The 19,247-nt window shown below is 45.0% G+C and overlaps 1 protein-coding gene across 5 annotated transcripts in view; it reads right to left on the bottom strand.

The window, feature by feature from the left end:
- The window catches only part of MICU1 (mitochondrial calcium uptake 1), an 83,608-nt gene that overhangs the window by 37,968 nt on the left and 26,393 nt on the right, over positions 1-19,247 (bottom strand). For 2 of the 5 annotated variants that reach the window (XM_027692883.1, XM_027692885.1), the window contains exons 6-8: positions 11,917-11,960; positions 6,345-6,356; positions 276-281 (exon numbers count right to left, since the gene is read on the bottom strand). In XM_027692883.1, coding sequence (XP_027548684.1) covers positions 276-281; positions 6,345-6,356; positions 11,917-11,960 — 62 coding nt within the window. The remainder of the gene's footprint in view (positions 1-275; positions 282-6,344; positions 6,357-11,916; positions 11,961-19,247) is intronic. The other 3 variants (XM_027692887.1, XM_027692886.1, XM_027692888.1) reach the window with 3 other exon arrangements.

Genomic DNA, 19,247 nt, shown 5'->3' on the forward strand with positions numbered 1-19,247 from the left:
GACCTTCAAAGGCTGAAAAGGATCCATCCAACTGTTAGGGAATCCACACTGGTGACCCACTTCAAGAGCTCAGCAGAGGAGGCACACGCACACAGGGAGGAGAGTTAAATTATTAACCAGGAGAGGAGGGGGGGCTGAGGTTATTCCAGGGCAAACCAGGCCATGCAAGCACACAGGCATGGTGAGAGCAAGGCTGAATTGAGGAACAGTTTTAGGCAAAACCACCGACAAACAGCACCACACGAGGGTCCAGCTCCAGCACTGTCCCCTGTTACCTCTGTCTAGCGGAGATCCCATCATATACAAGGAAAGGAAAGAACACTGGTTAACCAACAGTAAAACCAGCAGGCACAACATCACATCAAGTTGAATGGTTAGGCTTGCCAAGAGCAAGAAAGTTGGGAAGCAACCAGGCGGTTGCTGTGGCTGGAAGCCTACGGAGATATCCCAGCAAGGGTCAGCCCCACTGTCTGCAGCTCATGTCTCTCATCCACCTCAGGTTTTGGGTTTTTTTTTTTTGAGAGAACTCACCATTGTGTGTGGCTGCAGAGTGGGGATGAGCTCAGCTAATAATTTAGATGAAAATTTAACCCGTATCTGGCTCGGAAACCACAAGAAAAAGAGACAAAAACAATCACACAGATCACAAAAAATATAACAGTTTCCAGGGAAAAACAGTTCAGCTCTACTGATCACATAAAATTCTTCCCAGCAACTCTGCCTTTACCATCTGGAGAGAGCCAGGAATTTAATAAGAGGTGAATCACTAACAGTAGGCAACATGTTAATGGCACTCATTTGATGCAAGGCAATGGCTCTTCATACTTATGGGGTACCAGGCTGAAGTTATCATTTACCCAAAATATGGTTTTGCTTCTCTTCCCATCGAGATGGATCCAAAGTACGTGGATCCATCTGTGCTGATGTGAAGAACAAATTAACAGCATCTGGTTTTACCTTTAAACCAGAGGAAGGTTTTGTGGAGGAAAAGCAGTTTCCTGCAACTGCATCTCACCTGCTCGTGTGATTTATTGCCTCTCCCTCTGACTGCCCCTCTTGAGCAGCATTTATCATAAACTGCCTATTTGCATCCTGCTCCAAGGATCCCACGAAAAAGTTCCAGAGATTGGTTTATTAATTTTTATGGGTTTCTTTCCTGCGCTCAAAATTCACAGTCTCAAAATATTCCTCGTAAGAGAAAAACACAGACTAACAATAAAACAGCATATTAAGTTAGTTGCTCCCTGAAATACAAAGACAGATGGGAGGGACAAGCATTTACCCATTTGCACCTTACTTTGAGCAAACAAAGTACAAAATGTTATTTATTTATTTTAAACAAGCATTTACTGGTCACACCCCTGGGGGACATGAGCTGTGACTGCCTGCAGCTCTTGGAAAAGGGAATTTCTCCCATTGATCTCAATAAGAGAAAATAACAGCTGACCTGATCAATAAGATTTTCAGGCTCCCAGCACTGGGACACAAGTTTTAACAAGTTCCCAACTCCCCCATTTGTTTTCCTCTGGCTCACTGAGAAGCTGTGCTTGATTGCTTTCCATGAAATTTGTGGGAAGTCCACCCCACCATGGGAAAGGCTGAAAGCATCCTTCCCAGGGGTTGGCCCCCACCATGAAACATTATATTCCACAGAATTATATAGAACCTCCAGGAAAAATAAGAGAAAATCAATCAATCTGCCTCCTGCACAAAGCACTGCTGTGATCCATCACAGTCCAAGGTGACTGACCCAAAGTCAGCCCTCACTAACACCTAAAACACTGTGTACAAGCCTTGAGATCCTTTTGCACATCCCACTTTCCTTCCAGCATTGTCCCTTTTAGTCAGAAAGGTTCAGAACCCCTCAGGAAAAATCCCTTTGCAAACCTTCATCCTTTTCTGGAGATGAGTAATGTTCACAATTTAGTTACCCCCACCCTTCTGCATCTGAACACAAGGTAATTCTCCAAAGGCTCTGTTAAAACAGTCAAATCTCTTCCATTCAGCATTTTTTTGTATGTTAAACCCATTCCCAAACCCAGAGTAACTGGTTAAGATCATTCAGCATGTCCAAAACACATCCAAACCCAAGCATTCACAAGTGAGCAAGCCACAGGAAACAGTTTACAATTATGATGTACTTTTTAATCAAGCAGTAGATTCATAGTTAACAAGCACACAGGTGAGCAAACACCCAAATCAACACGTAAAAAGAGAAACAAATTCAAATATGCCGTTGCTTTTGGCACAAGCACGTGTAAGAGTTCAGTGAAAAGCCACCAGTCCAGTCTCAGTGGAACAAAACACTTGCCAGGCGTTCAGGCAGGTTATCTTACAATACCAGACACGGACAACAGGGGAAAAAAAAAATAAAAAAATCAATGTAAGATCGAAATGTAAAGCTTGATTTGCCCTTTGAAACTCAGGCTCCAAGCCCAGCAGCAGAACAGGGGTTGAACAGATCAATGCAGTGACCAAGCTCCCCCAAACCTGTGTGCCAGAGGAATAAATGGAGTGTTGCATGCAGGCAACTCCCCAGAGTTGTCTTGTGTTCAGGCTGCCTGCAAAGCACCCAGAGACACAGCACAGACTTAACACATCCCACCCCAGAACTGATCTGGGGGCCTGGAGCCTCCCTCGGGCCAAGTACATGGTACAGCTCCCAGGAAAGAAAGGATTTGTGGATAAAACCCCCCCCAGTTCTTCCATTCCTGGCCAAACACTACCTTTATTTTTGATTTTAAAATTGTTTCCCCAGGGCTGAGTGAAAAGTGAAATGTGGCAATATTTAACCAGGGAAATCTGAACCCAAAAGGGGTGTTTTTGCACAGAAGGGATCCCTCCTCTGCAGAGGCAGAGACAGACACAGTGCTGGTGTTCCCATCCCCAGCACAGGTCTGGAAAAGCCTGATCTGCTCAGTCCTGGCAAATCCACCTCACCTGGCAGTTCAGAAACCACTTAATGAGCAGCACTTGATCTGCCACTTTGGGAAGAACACATCCTTGGGAGTCTCTGTGAGCTGCCAGTTTGGGGTTTGGTCTGCAGGGAAAGCACACTTTGGGCAGGGTTATTCCTCATGTTCCAGCATCACCTCTGTGCTTCCACAAACCAAACGCTCAGGAATTTATCAGCCTCACTTGACAGTGACTTAGGCCTTCCAAAAGGACAACAAAATCCACCTCCAAATGCATGCAAGGTCATGAGGATTTCTCCAGAACCAGAAAGCAATTCTGTAAATTAGCAAGTGATTTTTGCTGAAGCATAACTGACTTTCACTGACAAACTCAGTCATCACACTCAGTCTGTTCCTCCAGAACAGAAACACTTCCAGGTGACCAACACTGTGGAAGCAAATACAAACCCAGGAATGTTGAGTGAGGTCACCCTGAGGCAAAGCAATTCTCTTTCAGCCCCAACTGCCCACCTTCAGTTGGGGAAAACATTTAAAAGGCATCTATTAATGGGTTTATTTCATGGTTCACTGTAGGCAAAGAAGGGAAAGAATTCCTATTTGCCTCGTCCAGCAGAACCTGCAGGGTTACCAGGCATGGATTGCTACACCTTCCTCCTGAGCAGGGCTGTTGAAAATCCAGGGAAATACATACCAGGACTTGCTGACTAAGGCTTTTATTGCAGATGCTTTGTATTAGTTTATCACACAAGACAGAGAAAGGAAAACCCTTTAGAAATGCCAGTGCAAACCAGCCTGTTGTGGTTACCAAAAATATTAATGCCTTCAAATCCCATCTGCACCAAAATGCTGAACTGCAGGCTCTGAAAACAGGGAGATTTTTAATTTTGCTCCTTTTTTTTTTTTTAAGATACAAGTTAAAGAGCCAAGCCACGTATTTAGAGATTTCATGACGACTCGTGGTGGTGCCTCACATTAAGAAACCTGAAATAAAACTGGAATAAAGAAATACAAAGGGTTTCAGAGTCACATTTAAAAATGCAGCCTCTCAGCCCAATTGTTCAAAAGCCCTCTAAGGGAAAAAGAGGTAGGGGAGGTCCCTCTATGCCATGAAACATGGACTTGGGGGAAAATGGAGCCATTCAAGAGTTTTTAAAGCCAGCTGTATAATGTGGATGTGAAATAAGTCACTTTAGAGGCATCCCCTCGCATTTTTATGTATCATTTAATAAGAAAAAAGTGTTTGAGGCTGTGATGGAAACAGCACAAGGACTTTGTGAAACTCATAAACCTCTTTTTGCTGTGGGACAGCTCACAGCATCACTCCCAGTGGCTCCAGACTATTTCCTTGGAAGTCTGCACATTAACACAGGGAAACACAAACAGCTTCTTCATGGCAAATCGTGGTGGGTGAGTGCTGACACAGGAAAATGCTTCAAATTCACTGTTGGCAGGTAATCTGCAGGTTATGACCTTCAGAGAGTACGTTTTAATCAAGAGTTTTTTAAAACTTTTGATTCTGGGGTGTTATTTTATCTGTATATATACACAGAGGCAAAAAAATACAGAGCTGGACATGGATGAGGTTGTCCTGCATATTCTCTCCCTCTAAATTTGAATTTGGACACGTGGACAGAATCAAAACTCCGGCAGCAATTATTTCTAGAGGTGGACTCCTGAGACTGGAAAGAGAAATCTGCATTCCCACCCTTCCAGCGAGGCTGGAAATATCCATCACCTCCCAAACCAATGGCACCTGGAATGCAAGGCCAGCATTCTGTACGACCAAGAAAATCAACCACACAGACTTTCCCGACCCTGGGCAGGCAGCAGAGCCACTCATGCAAGGGAGAAACCCCTGCTGGAAAAGCAGATAGGAAATGCCTTGGCAAAAGGGACAGTGTACACTTGTGCTCCCCTCAGGGCAATGAAACCACACTCTGTAGGATCACAGCAGCATCTTGCATGGAAATTTGATGGGGAGGGTTTAAATTCAGTCCTTGATGGCCCACATCACACTTCTAAAATGAGCTGACTTTTGCCACCTTGGAATTTAAATGGCTGTTTAGGTCTCCAGACAGAAATTGGGATATTGCTCTCCTGCCTCTCAGCCCACATTACCAGGATGAACTCAGCATGTTGATAATGCAGGCTGCTCTTTCTCCCAGACAGAAACCCTGGGGGTGAAAGGACACCAGGAAAATAATAATTCTGTATAAAAAGCCAGCATTAAACACGGGCTCAGTTGATGAGGTTGGGGCCATACACTTGGTGCAAATCACCCATGGAATGAGAAAGGGATTTGGGGAAAAACCACACATCACTGGAGATTGTCATCACTGCTGCAAACAGCTTAAGGAACCAAATGAAGGCTCAGCTAAAAATCCTACCATTCCCTTTCCCTCTCTCACTCCTCCTTTCTTCACCTGCTTCTCCCATCCAGACCTTCCCTCCTTCTGTAGTCACTGAGGTCAAGCATCTCCTAAAACCTTCCCTCCCACCCTGCTCCCCCCATCCCCCTTGTCCCCATAACTCCCTGTTACCAAGGACAGAGTTCTCAGAGCCCAGTTTTGTGTCCCTTAAGTATTAGGCATTAATACAACACCAGCAAAGCTATCAAAGAAATTAGAGCCAAAAATGACCCCAGAAACCACTTTTTGATTAACAGACTGCATACACCCACTGAGGGCATAACACCAAGCTGTTTATTTTTCCCCTAATTTCCCCTGTGGGTTTCATTAAGGTCACAAAGCTACAAGGCAAACTGAGAGTGGCTAGAGTATAATTTTCCTCTTTAATTACTAATATTGAATGAACTCCCCTCTGCTTACTAGTTATTTTTCCTGCAAACCATCTTATGAACTATAATACCTAAACACCTTCTTCCTCAAATATTCTTTAATACAGTTCATGCTACACAGGTCTGTGACTTGAAAAACTCAAGTTTGCAAACATAACCTTCCCCAAATTTACACACCTTCAAACAGATGATGTTTCCCCCAAGCATTTGACCAGAGAGACGCCTGTTCCTTCTCACAGAATCAAACTAACTCTGTGGCCTCAAGGGGAAAAAGGCCAATTTCCAGCAGAGGCAGCTCTATCACAGTCTCATCAAGCTGCAAAATAAGTCAGAAGCCTCAAAAGACACTGTGGGAACAGGAGGGCAGGGAGACACATCTGAGCTTTGCTCCAACATAACCCTGTTAACAGAGCCATGTTTTAATGGATACCCTGAGGACTGTGCTCTCCTCAAGCCAAATTCAGGTGTTCTGAAAGAAATCCTTCAGGCTGAGGATCCAGGAGAGGATTCAGGATTATTTATTAAAGGACCAGGGAGAAGGGGTGAGAGTACACTGTCCCTTTTACATGAAAAGTGCATATTATGAGGTCTGAAGCACAAAAGTCAAAGCACATGCTGTGTCTGCTTTGTACCTGCCAGAAATCCTGGTGGAAGGGGAGAGGGTTAGAAAAGGGAAGAAAACGAGGGAATGCTTGGTTACACCAAAAACAACCATAAATCAGAATTAGAACAAAGAGACAAATCTCAGAGATATTAGTAGCTGGAAGAAACACCTGCTGGGTACCCTGAAACCAGAATAAAAGAGGACAAAGAGCAACCAGAGGATTTTAGTATTTGCCCTGTGGAAAAAAGCAACAAAATTAGGGGTACAGAAAGGTAACAGTAAGTAGAGCTTTGTCAAATCCAAAATACACCACAAACATTTGGCAGAGGAGGTAGGAAAGGGTGAAGTGTGTTCTGTACCTAAAGCAACCCAGGTGCCCACAGGGATGTTTGTACATGGTGCATTTACCTGTGTGAGGAGCAATTAAACATTTCCTTTGATGACATTTGGGGCTATGGAAAACAAGCCAAGAGAAGAATTTGCACAGTTCAGTGTCCCCACAGGTCCCAGCAAACTGGGAAACAGAGGAACTAACCAAAGCAGTGGGAGGAGAAAGCCAACAAGCAGAGAAACCCAGTGGTGTCAGCCAAGAAAGCCAAGGAGAGGAATCTCCTCAGCTCAGCTTTGCTGATTATCTCTGCTTGCTTCACAAAGTCACAGGCAAGGATTGTCCCCCACCAGTTCCTCACGACACCTCTGGGGAGGGCAGGGAACGTTCACACAGAGGAGTGTGAGGTTATTCCCCATGTGAGAAGACACCTCCTGGTTATCCTGCAAACACTGCCTGTGCTCAGACCAGAGGGGGAAGGAATTTAGAGGCAGGAGATCTGAACTGGACAGTGACATTTGACATGGCTTATGGACCAGGACAGCTGAACACCTCCAGGTATTGCCAAGCAAGCCACAACCCAGACTCACCAGCCCCAACTGCAGACACTGGGGACACATTCATGTCACAGCAGACACTGGCAAGACCTCACAGAGTTGGATTTAGAGGACTCCTCACCTGTTTTCATTGTATTTCAGTTAGAGAACACACTGACTGTCCTTCTCAGCTAATGGGCTCAGTAAACCAATAGCACTTTATGCTGCTATTTACTGCACTGTGAACATTTAGAGTTGCAGCCTTTGGAATTAAGGTTTCAGAGGCACTTAAACATCACAGGAGCTCAGAGCTCTGATCCAGTGTTTGGCTCCTGAATGACAGCAGGACTTTGAGCTTGTCTCACTTGCTGCAAGCTTGGGTCTATGGCAGCTTATGTCCAGCCTAAGTTCATCCACAGAACCAAGGACCCAGAAATTCAGGCTAATAAATAAAGGTTCCTTTCTGGTTCTTTTTTCAAAGCCGACAGCGAGATCCTTCAATCCACCAGAAAAGGATGGTCTTTCTACCTCCAGTCTTCTCCACAGGGGTCCTCCCCAAGTACATTTTTCCAGGCCCCTAAGATGCTCTTTACATCATCTGGAAAGAAATCTGTCTCCTGAGCTGACTCCCAGCCACTGCTCCTTAATGGACACACACCTTCAGCTCGGGGCAGCTGCAGCTACTCCTTGTACTGGTTCATGATATGACCCTGCATTGCACAGTGGAAGAGAATTCCAGGGGTTTCACTGGCCTTTAGAGAAACCACCTTGAGTATTTTCCTTGCCCTTCGCCTTGCTTTTGCTCTGCGTTGCTCTATGGCATCCCCAAACATCTAGAGATGTAAATACAAGTGCTGGCAGGAAATACTTAAGTCATAAATTTAATTAGAGGGCACTGAAAGCCTCTCTAATTACTTACTGCAGGAGGGGAAGCTGTTGCTGGTAGCTCCAAGGCTTTTGCTCTTATCGAGCCGTAGCAAGGAATTCTCCCCACAGGAGAAAAAAAAAAAAAGAGTCAAGTGAAGTGTATCCTAATTAAACTAATATGCCATCCAGGGTCAGGATTTTATTTCCTACATAGGCTAGGGGTCTCTTAAAAGCACCTCATCTCACCTTCCCCTTTCCACCAGGATGCACTGCTGGAAGCTCAGCTGTGGGACATCTGGGAATTCCCCTGCACTGGCTCACCAGGATGGGGACAGGATGGGATTGTGCTCTGATATGGAGCTCACAATTAAGAGGAAAAACATTAACAGCACTGCTTCTTTATGTCTTTGAGAGATTAAGCTTGTCAACCATTAATGCATAAGCCAAAAAAAAAATAAAATCCATCAATAAACAGGGCACGAAACAAAGAAAATTTTATTTAAACAAAATCTGCATTGCAACTTATGTAACATTAATGGAGCTTATGCCAGGTTCTATGTGCTAGGAATTATATGCTACTTAGTGAGAGCTTATTCATCACTAAAACATGAGACATTTCTCCTGCAGATGGGTTAAAAAAGCACTTGCTTTCCCACTGCCAAAGTCGGAGAGGAGGAAGGGGACACACTGGAAATGGAGCAGACAAAGAATCGTGGTCTGGGCACCTGCACACCACATACCCTGAGACTGTGTCTATTCTCCCATCAGCCTTCTGCCCAGGCTCAATATGAAATGTTTGCAGGCTGATTAATATTTTTTTTTCTACTCTGAATGAACAGTAATCAATGCCTCATTCCCTCTACTTCCCTAGGGGAGAAACCAGCACACTTAGACAAAAATGGAGCCACAACTTGCCTCCCTACACACTCAGCCCAGCAGCAGGTCAAAGAAAAGCAGGAGTTCGTGTTGGCACACAGATCTGGCCACAGGTTTTTGCTGGATGAGTGTCTCCAGGGTTTTTGGTCTTGCATGAGTGAAGAAAAAGCATTTAAGCTCAAATTACAGGAGCACTGTTGCCACTAATAAGGCATTAACATTTACCTCCCTCTCCAGCAACTCTATAAATTATCACTGGGGAGAGGGAGGGTGGGAAGAGGGGGAAAAAACCCAGGTATTTTCCTCTCACCCTGGCATTCAGTCACGTGCCCAGCAAGCTGGCTCAGAAACCTGACAGACAGAGCTGCAACAGAGGCACATCCCTCCCCAAAATCCTTTGGCAAGACCAGTCCTGATCACCCCACGGTGGCCAATGAGCTGTTTTGATGGTAGTGTCATGTAAATACAACGGGTCCTGTGAAAGGAGCAGCTCCTACCTCAGCTCACTAATGATGCAGGATTTAGATCTCAAACACACATGCTCAAAATTCACATGGATGCTTTAAACACTGTCCTGTAGCTTGTAATTAAAATGCCACTGACTGCACAGCTGGCTCCAGTCTTTTAACTGAGTTTCCTTCTAAACTATCACTTGCACTCAAACCTGAGTATACATCTTTGCTTGGAACTAAAATCAATCCTCTCTCCTACTCTTCAGCCAGGATCTTGCCTGTGGATTGTCAGTGCTTTTCAGCAGCACAGCTTCACAGACTCCTTTCTCCTTAAAAGAGGAGAAGAAATTTCCAGTGCACAGGCCTGTTCTGAGCACCACAACTCTCACTACCTGTGTGTGACATCCATAAGGGTGCTCAGGGGAACAAGGATGGCCCTCTGACCCTCCTGCCTGAGCTCAGCAGCTCCACCGAGGCACAAAGGCAAACCCCCTGCAGGCAGAGGCTGGCTTGGATAACCCAGGAGGAAAATGTGGCTGGAACAGGCCCGGAGCAAGAGCTGCCCTCGGGTGCCACTGTGCCAGTGAGGCTGCAGTGAGGGAGGGCAGCTCTGCAGCACCTCAGCTGTGCTGGAAGAATGCAGGGTTATTGTCTGAAACTGAGACCCAAAGCAAGCAGCAAAACGAGAGCAAGGTGCAGCCAGAGATCAATCCACTGTCAAATTCTTTCATTACCAAGGGAGAGCCAGGGACAATTCTTTTTATGCTCTCCACAATTATCCCCTCACCTGGACATTACCACTGCCCTGACAGCCATGGCCAGACTCAGCCAGTCCCAAGGTGTCTTTAAGCACAGCCAAGCAAACGAGAACCCCTATTTCTTCATTTTCAGAGCACACTGCTTCTAGGGTCCAATTAGACTGTGGAGAAAATAGGTCCCAGGAGAAGATAATAACAAAAGAAAGTGCACTGCAGTCCCCTAATGTGCTGCCTCACTTTCAGGCTTTCCAGAGCCCAGCACAGACACCTGTAAGGTACATAAAGAGCTGCTTCAGTCTGCTACAGCTCAGAGCTGCTGCTGTCGAGGGGCACAGGACCAGAAAGTTGAGTTCAAAGGGACTGCCTTTGGATCTTTTATCCAACATGCTGGGAATTGACTGTGGAGTGCTTGGGAACAGAGGAATGATTAGCAAAAATCACATGGGATTCAGCACTTCTTCCCTACAAACAAACCCTGCTCATGGTGAAAGCCTGACAAGATAAAGTGATGAAAGTGAGCACACGCAAACCAGACTGTCACAAATCAGAGGGAGGAATGGTGGGTATTTTGCAAAGAATATACGTCCTTTTTTTTGGTTGGGTTGGTTTCTTTTGAATCACAAAACGCAGGCATTGTGTTTGTGGCAGGGGGAAAAGAAAACAAGTGCTCACGACACGCTTTGGAGCTTCATGTATCAAAACTGACTGCCAAAACACACCTCCCAGTTGTCTGTTCTCAAGCAGAGCCTCGCTCTGCTGCCTGGGTAACCAGCACACTTGTGAGCCCTGCTGACAGGGACCCCAGTGTCTGATCACATTCCATCCTTACCTGGCCCCACCAAACACAAACCAGGGAATCTCATGTGTTCAGCCCACGCCGTGTTAACAGAAAGTTTTAAATGACTTTTTTTTCCAGTGCTGAGCTTTGTGGAAATGCCTGACACTGTGTCAGGGGCATCCTGCAGCAATGAGGGGATCAGGTGCTGACGTCCCTTTGGAGGAACAGGAGATTTTCAGACGATGCAGATTAAATGAAAATACTCCAGCTGAAATCTGGAGGACCATTATGTGCCCAAAGGATGGAAAATTAACCAACCTGCAGTTATCTGCATCTGAGCTGCCAGTCCTAGGGCCAGAGTGGCCTTTACCACCCCAGTGGGATTTATAGGGTGGACAATTAGGTCTCTGATATCCCCAATAACAGGTAGGATGCTTTCACAGGGACACAGAACTAGATCAGAACTTGCTCAACATTTTACCAACACGCATCATGACAGCACAAACACCCAGAGCAGTCATGCATTGCTGCAGGAAGGACCTGGGGCTCAAAAGAGAACAAAATGAAGCTGTTTGATGGGGAGGAATACATGATTGGGATGCAGATAAAAACACAAGAGCATCTCCTTCCTCTAGGAATCTGGAGGTGAGTCTGGAAGGGAAAGGTTAAGTGAGTTCCTCTTGAAATAGTGTAACTTGTGGGGCTCTCACACGGTCAGAGAGAAGCAGCAAGGAAATGTGATTACAACCTATGATTTCCTGGCCCACCAGAATACAAGAAGAGGTAATATTTTGACTGTAAACATTAAAACAAGAGCCCTTTATAAAAACAATCTTTCTGTCATTACAGCAAAAACACTGCATTGTACTTAACAGCAAAAAGCTCATAAGAGAACACTTCAAACACTTCATTTAATTTACACCCTTCACACAGGTAATAACTAAAGGATTCCAGGTTAAAGAAAAGCCACTGAATAAAACACACTCAGTAGTTTGATGTGCTCACCTTCCCATCGTAGCGTTTCACTATGAACTGGTCCAGGCCCAGGTCTGAAAGGAAAAAAACAAAGACACTGAGAAAAAGCTCTTAAAGCTTAAAAATAAGTATTTCCTGTTTTTTTCCGTATGAGAAGATCAGAAAGTAAAATGCACAGTCTCAGGAGAGCACAGGCCGATTTTTGGTGCTATGAAGAATAAAACCCCTCCACAGAGCTACTTCCCGTGCATTTGCTGCCCCTGATTATGGTAATTATCACATCCTCATTTCAATTTAAATTAGAAAAAAGATGGAAAAAGCAAAATAAAACCTTTCCCGTGCCTGCTGCGTCACCTGCTTTTGAAAGAGGAGAAGGGTTCATGTTAAGCTGCAAAAATTGGAATGATTCATCCCACCAGGGTGACCCCCTTGCCCTTTGTGACCCAAAGCAGCTACAGCTCCTCTATCACCTCTACTTCAAAGGTCAAGCCAATTGTCAGAAGGCTTTTTGCACTTGTGAAAATTCCAGCCAGAAAGCACCTTCTCAATGTTTCATGTGCCTGGTAACAGTGAAAACTGCATATTCATACATTTTTTCAGGCTTTAATCTTCTGAATTTTGTCTTCCTCCAAGCTGTGGTTATAAATCCAGTAAATACTGGCACATTTAGATGCAGGATTCATTTGATAAATGTGATTATTTTGCCACAGACATGTTATCTGGTCAGAGCTCACCCCTGACCATCCATTTGGATGGTGACTTGAGCTGAGCTTATGTCCATGTGTCATAATAAAGTAATTTCTCAGGAACACCTCCTTTTCCCCTGCCAGGAAATAGTGTTGTAAGACAGATCCCTGACAGCCTGACATTCTACATGTGCTTGTGGAGAGCTGAAAAAAGGACATGGGTTAAAAATAGCAAGTGAAAGTATGTCTTAATGGCACCTCCTGCAACTGGACACTACTACTGGGAAAGCACACGAGTTCCAAAGCAGAGCCAAAATGAATGGATCCTTGTGTAGATGAACTGCAAAAGATGAGTTAGTAAGTGTCATTTTATAGATCTAAATATATTGCTAAATAATTAAAATAAATATTTATGTAATATGAAATAAATAATCATAGAAACACAGAATGGTTTGGGTGGGGAAGGGACCTTAAAGTCCATCTGGTTCCACCCCCGCCATGGGCAGGGACACCTTCCACCAGCCCAGGTTGCTCCAAGCCCCATCCAACCTGGCCTTGGACACTTCCAGGGATCCAGGGGCAGCCACAGCTTCTCTGGGCAGCCTGTGCCAGGGCCTCCCCACCCTCACAGCCAAGAATTCCTTCCCAATATCTAAACTAAACCTACTCTGTCATTTGGAAACCATTCCCCCTTGTCCTGTCACTACATGCTCTTGTAATAATGCACATATGAGCCTGAATGTACAGAGAGAAAAGTTATTAAAACAGCCAAATGACACCTAAAAAGGCAGACTATCAGTCCCTGTACTAAAGAAAAGGTTAATAATATAAGATTTTTGTTTGCCACAGATGTAACATGAGGTGGGCAAAGGGGAAGGTGACGTGGGCTGTGACTGACCCATGGCTGTAACTGCACCCAAACCCCCAGGCTGCTGCAGGAGCTGCCAGGTCTGTCCTCAAGCTTCTGAGCTCTGAGGATTTAATTATTTGCTGAACAAAGTGCTTACAGCACCACAGAAATGGGGCTGTTATTCCCTCTGTCATGTCAGCCTCCTCCGACACAGCCACGTCTGACGAGAAGCTGATTTACAACATTGGTTTATGCAGGTCTGGGAGAGCAGGAGAGACATTTGTATGAAAATGCAGTACAGAGCTCTGTCACTTCTCCTGGTGCTTTTTCTCATGTCCCTGTACCAGCACGCCCTGGAAGGCAGTGCTGGGGACTGGGGTTAAATGCAGCCCAGAGCAGTGGTGGAGTCCCCATCCCTGGAGGGATTTAAAAGCCATGTAAGTGTGGCACCACTGGGGGCATGGTTTAGTGCTGGCCTTGGCAGTGCTGGGTTAATGGTTGGACTCAATCTTAGAAGGTCTTTCCCAACCTAAACAGTTCCATGATTCTGTTGCACACACAAGCACATTGGTTCCCACCAGTTTTATGCTCACCCTTTCTCCCAGCCATGCACAACCATGTCCCCTCTGATGCAATAAGCTGCACACTTAAACCCCTCTATAAAATTCCTCTTAAATAGCTCCTGAGAGAATAAGCCAATTCAAATGTTGAAAAGGGGCATTTATGTTCAAGGCATACAGTTTTACTCTATACATTTTCCTTTTGCCAATACAGTTCATTTTCTTTTCTGTGGACTTAACTGGGTGGTTTTTCCACAGTCCTTTAAAGCTGACAAAAGCAAACCAACAAAGAGGGTCTGTTGCTTGATGCCTGTGTTCTTTCTCTATATTACACAAAAAAATCCAAGAGGCTTTTCCTCCCTGATGTTACAGTAGGAATTCAGTGTTTGCGTGGGCTGGAGAGCCAATGGAAACACTGCCTGGGTGAGGACAATCACATCCAACAGGGGAAGGGAAGAATGGTAGTTATTACAACTCTGCTACTCAAAAGGCAACATCCCACATTAGAGGCACCTCAGGATTGTCTGTAAGTGACACACTCATTAGACAAACAGCCCCTGGCTGGGCCATTGCTGAGGAGCTGCAGGGACACAAGCTAACAGGCATGTTTAACCAGTAAAACAGAGCTTTCCCACCTTGCACTGGAAAGCAGGGGCTGAAACACCATTCTCCCAGAAGTGGATGAAAGGATTTCCTTCAAGAGAGGCAGCAATGAAATGCAGAAATCATTTCAGGGGGATACCTGGCTGCTTCCAGAAGCCTCCCTGGGACATGCACCACAGCTACTCCAGACTGCACAGTGACCACCCTGGGCTTCTGTGCTTGTTTCTGCTTGGACAAACCCAGAGTTTTCCCCATGACCTGCCCCAAAATATGCTTTTTATTTACCTGAGACCCTGCACAACACCTCACCTTTCCCTACAGACCTGGATTTTCAGAGCCCCTCTTGCTCCCCCAACCAAGGGCTCTGCACCAGCTGCTCCAACGGGGACCTGCAATGATTTCCAAACCAGCTTCCTTGTAATCTTTAACTACCATTACTCCTAAAATTTCTCATACCACCTAAATTACTACCAGGGGCCCAAAAGAAACAGCAGCCCTGCCATGGAGTACCTAAGCACGTAGCATCACTGCAAGTGTTATTTCAGACTAGACTGACACCAACGCCAGGATATAGGCTGCCACTTTTATTCATGTGATAGTACTTTCACAGCACTCTAAAAATAAAAATGTTTCAAAATAAAGCAAAATGACTTATACTCACTGCCTGCCACAAAGGGGAAAATGGGGTTTTTGACAGCAGAACCATATTCTCTGTATTTACTTCTCTCATTGTAGTCTGGGGAGGATGTTTTAATGGAGAAGGAATGAATTATGTAAAGGAAAAAACACAGAGTAACTTGCTGTTGCTGTTGTTCAGCTCTAGCCAAATCTAAAATCAAATGCTTATTATATTTCTATTGATTAACAAGAACATACTTTCCACAGATTCACTCCAAGACAGCTAATTACCACACTTGATAAATATCTAGACAATTACTAAGCTCTTCGTGTTATCTTGTAAAAAAATCCATGGCCAGCAGGTTATAGATTGCAGTTTTAAAAAAACATTTAAAAAACGAGCTTCCAGGAGAAGAATGATTATATTAGGCCAAGAACCCAGTTGAGATCAATTAGAAACCATCATGATTTCCTCTGGGATGCCAGCAGCTTTCCACTGATGGAAAAACCTTTTCAACTGCTTCCAGTCTTGATATCCTTGTCAGATTTTTCACACTGTTTGGGTAACATTCACTCATGATCTGCTTCTTTCCCACTGCTTAATATATAACATGGACTCGCTCTTGCCAGCAGATGAACAAAAGGGCTAATTATGAGGACTGAAGAGCTGTTAACCATGCTTGTGATGTGCCATGTCGTGGCACAGAAAATGCTGCAGCAAGTTTTCCCCTTCAGAGCTGTAACCCAGCTCCTGATTTTTGTATGAGTATTTCCCCTCTGAATTTAAAATGTAATCTGCAAGCAAACAATGAGCTGCCTGAGATTTCTCATGGGACGACAGCCTCAGGTTTGTGTTTCAGTGCAGGACTGTTTTGTTCAAGGAACAAGGGACTTTGCTCTCATCTATCTCCCCCTCCTCCACCAGGCAGGTCGGTCTCCCTGTGAGATGTGCATTCCTAACACCCCTGGTAAGCCACACCAACCTGTCAGCTGTTCTGGAAGCCCTAATTACTTGGTTTTTAGCACATAAACACACATATAAATCCACCTCTTGCTTGCTCATCCTTGGCTATTTTCCTGGGGTCTCATATCAGGCTCAAAGACGATTCTTGCCTAGGAATTTTGTATTTTCACAGACAAAAAAACCCTCCAAGTCACCTCTCACTTGCATCCTTTCCCTTAAGACCCCTCCAGCAGATGCACTTGGGAGAGAACACAAAAGTAAGTCCCCATCAACAAACCAGGAGGCAAGTTCAGCATCTCTAATTTCCTTCCCAATCTTAAATATCCCAGTTGAATCCTTTGTGTAATTTTAAGGACCTGTAGAAGCCCAGGGAGTCCTCCCTCCCCACCCCACCAGGTGAGTGCCTGTCACAGCTCACGGCTGCTGGTTCTACAGAAGATCAGATCCAAACCAACAAACAATCACTCAAGCACTGCACCAACCCAGAAGCCAGCTTGTGCCCAGCTGCTCTGGAAGTGCAGCCATGGCAAACCAACCATTTCACCCCAGAACCAAGCTGGACAGTCTGGGTGAGCCACCAGACACCGGCTCCTCTCCTCTGACACCATCCTGGGCACAGAGGCTGCAGGGCCACAGCTGCTGCTTCTGGCTGAGCTTCAGCAGCACGTTTGGGGCTTCTTGCAGGCAGAAAAGAAAAAAAAAACAACAGAAAAACCTTCCAAGAGTTCAGATGCTTATGTTCCTGCTCGTTTCATGGTGAATCCTGAAAGGCATCTTTCACGCAGCACGACTTTGGGGTAACCAGTGGGATTAACACTGGGATGGAAGAGCATGACTGGTTTGGGTATAATCTGCCTTTGTTACAGTGTGCTGGGATGAGATATGACATATTTCTTACTTCTTTCAATCCTTATTGCAAAAAACCATAAGAAAACTGGCACTGGCTGAGCAAAACAAGCTCCTTCTTAGTCCAGGATGCTCCAAAATCCTCATTTTCCCCAGGAAAACAGCAATGCAGAATGGACCCAGGGAAACTTGGGGAAAGGGAGGGAACCTTGATCCTTCCCACCAGAGACAGAGTATTTTCAGCTGGTTGGGGACTGGGGTACCAAGGAAGCTCCAGGTACAAAGCAACCATCCCTGCCCATCCAGCCTTGGAGCAAAGTTATCTCTCAGGTATGAGAGTGGGAGGAAAAAATTAATACAGGACTGCAGGGAGCAGAAATCACCACCCACGCTTCTGTTGGTGCTTGGACTGTGCAGATAGCATATAAAGAAATTATTTGTTTAAAGCAGCTTTCAAGTTTAATGCCATTCTTTGGCTTATCCTGACAGACTGTTCCAAACTCAGCAAGAGCGTGTCATTCCTTAAGCACAGCGTGCCTGCTTGGGAAAGCTGTGGCAGGAAGTTTGACTGGACCAGAGAAAGCATTCTCCAGGAGCTGAGGAACTGGCATTCATTTTCCCCAAGCCAGCAAAACACAGGCTCGAATTAAGCTGATACTTTATAGACAATAAATCAAACTTTCCCCAAAGTAATCCATAAAAACGAATCAGGCACACGATACCTCGCAGTAGATGAGCAGTTTAAAAATAAATACAAGAGGGACTCAGCTCCCTCGTTACTCCAAATCACTTACATCCCACAGTATTTTCTCTCCATAAAACAGAAGGTGCATTAACAAGAAGTTACTTGCTGAAATTCCAACTGGGAGCTTGAGCCCACAGAGCACCCCCTGCCCTGCTTCTGGGATACTCCAGCCCCCGTGCAGGGCACACCCATGTCATGACTCAGGGAGAAAGCAGCCCCAGCACTTCCCAACTAATCCATAACCTGGATTATCCTATGAGTCAAAAGCACCAAAGGGATGTAAAGTACAGAACTCATCTCACCAGCAGGTAGCACTCTTTGTTTTCAGTTTCTGGTTTTAAAAATCACACCTATCTTCCCTTTTAGTTTTTTACTACCAGCTTTAAAAACGTTTGGGAACAAGGTTATGGCTGGTTTGACTTTATTGTAACAATCAGTGTTTCACTCTTCTGCTGTTCATTCTGCAATAAAACCCCCATTTGCTGTGATGGTCACAATGTACAGAACAACCATCTCAGCAGTGCCTGTGTCCAGGACAAGTCCATGGCAGTGACACTCCTGAGGGCAGATTTTCCAACCAAGAAGATCCCAGGTGCCCCCCCTCCTGCTGTGCCAGCTGATGGGCAGCCAAAGATCCATTTCCACCTCATTCCACCTGCCAAGAGCACCCAAGGATCACTAAGGCCACTTTTTTCCCCTCACAAGCTGCTGTGTGTCACTGACTGGCAGCGTTAGCAGGCAATTAAAGGCAGTGCCAGGCTCCGTGGGGCCACCTAAACAGCCAGGATAACAACGGGAATACAATGGGAAGTGAGTGGCTCAGACTGACAAACTATTTCCCATTAGTCACCTTCACTTGTCTCCAAAGTAGGTGTTTGCTGAGCACTCTTCCACCTATTTTCTGTACACACCTTAAAATGCACCAAGGACATACATGGAAGAAGTGAAAAAGAATCAGATGTGTTGAAATGAAACACAGGATGTTTTCTGTTTTTAAGCTTCCTGACAGGTGCTGCTGCTTTTCCAAGTTTTCCAGTTCAAGAAGCCTTAGATAGATAAGATTATAACCTACAGCCATTAATTCACATGGAAACCACAGCCATTTCCAGGACTTGATGAAAACCTAAATATCAATTCACCCACATGCTTTTAACACTAATATCAGGATTATTTTTTCTTCCCTCCTGCACACACTTCATATTGTTATTTTCTAAGCACAAGTGGATGTGGTATTTATTTGGCAGCTGTCGTGTAAGATTTAAAAACAGTTTCACAGTTTGTACATAAACCCCACACTCAAAATGTTAGCATTTGAGGGCTGAACTTCTTCATTAATGCCCCAAGAGAGGAGTTTTCATTTGACAAAAGCCTGTTTCATTCTTTGAGATACAATGTGGGAGACCAAGGAACATGATTTCCAACATCTCACCCAAAACATGAACCTCCTCCAGCACAGACCACAGACAAAATCCTCCTGCCACCCCACCAA

The sequence above is a fragment of the Neopelma chrysocephalum genome, unplaced genomic scaffold (genome assembly GCF_003984885.1).
Source record: "Neopelma chrysocephalum unplaced genomic scaffold, ASM398488v2 Primary Assembly neopelma1_89, whole genome shotgun sequence".
NCBI classification, from domain to species: domain Eukaryota; kingdom Metazoa; phylum Chordata; class Aves; order Passeriformes; family Pipridae; genus Neopelma; species Neopelma chrysocephalum.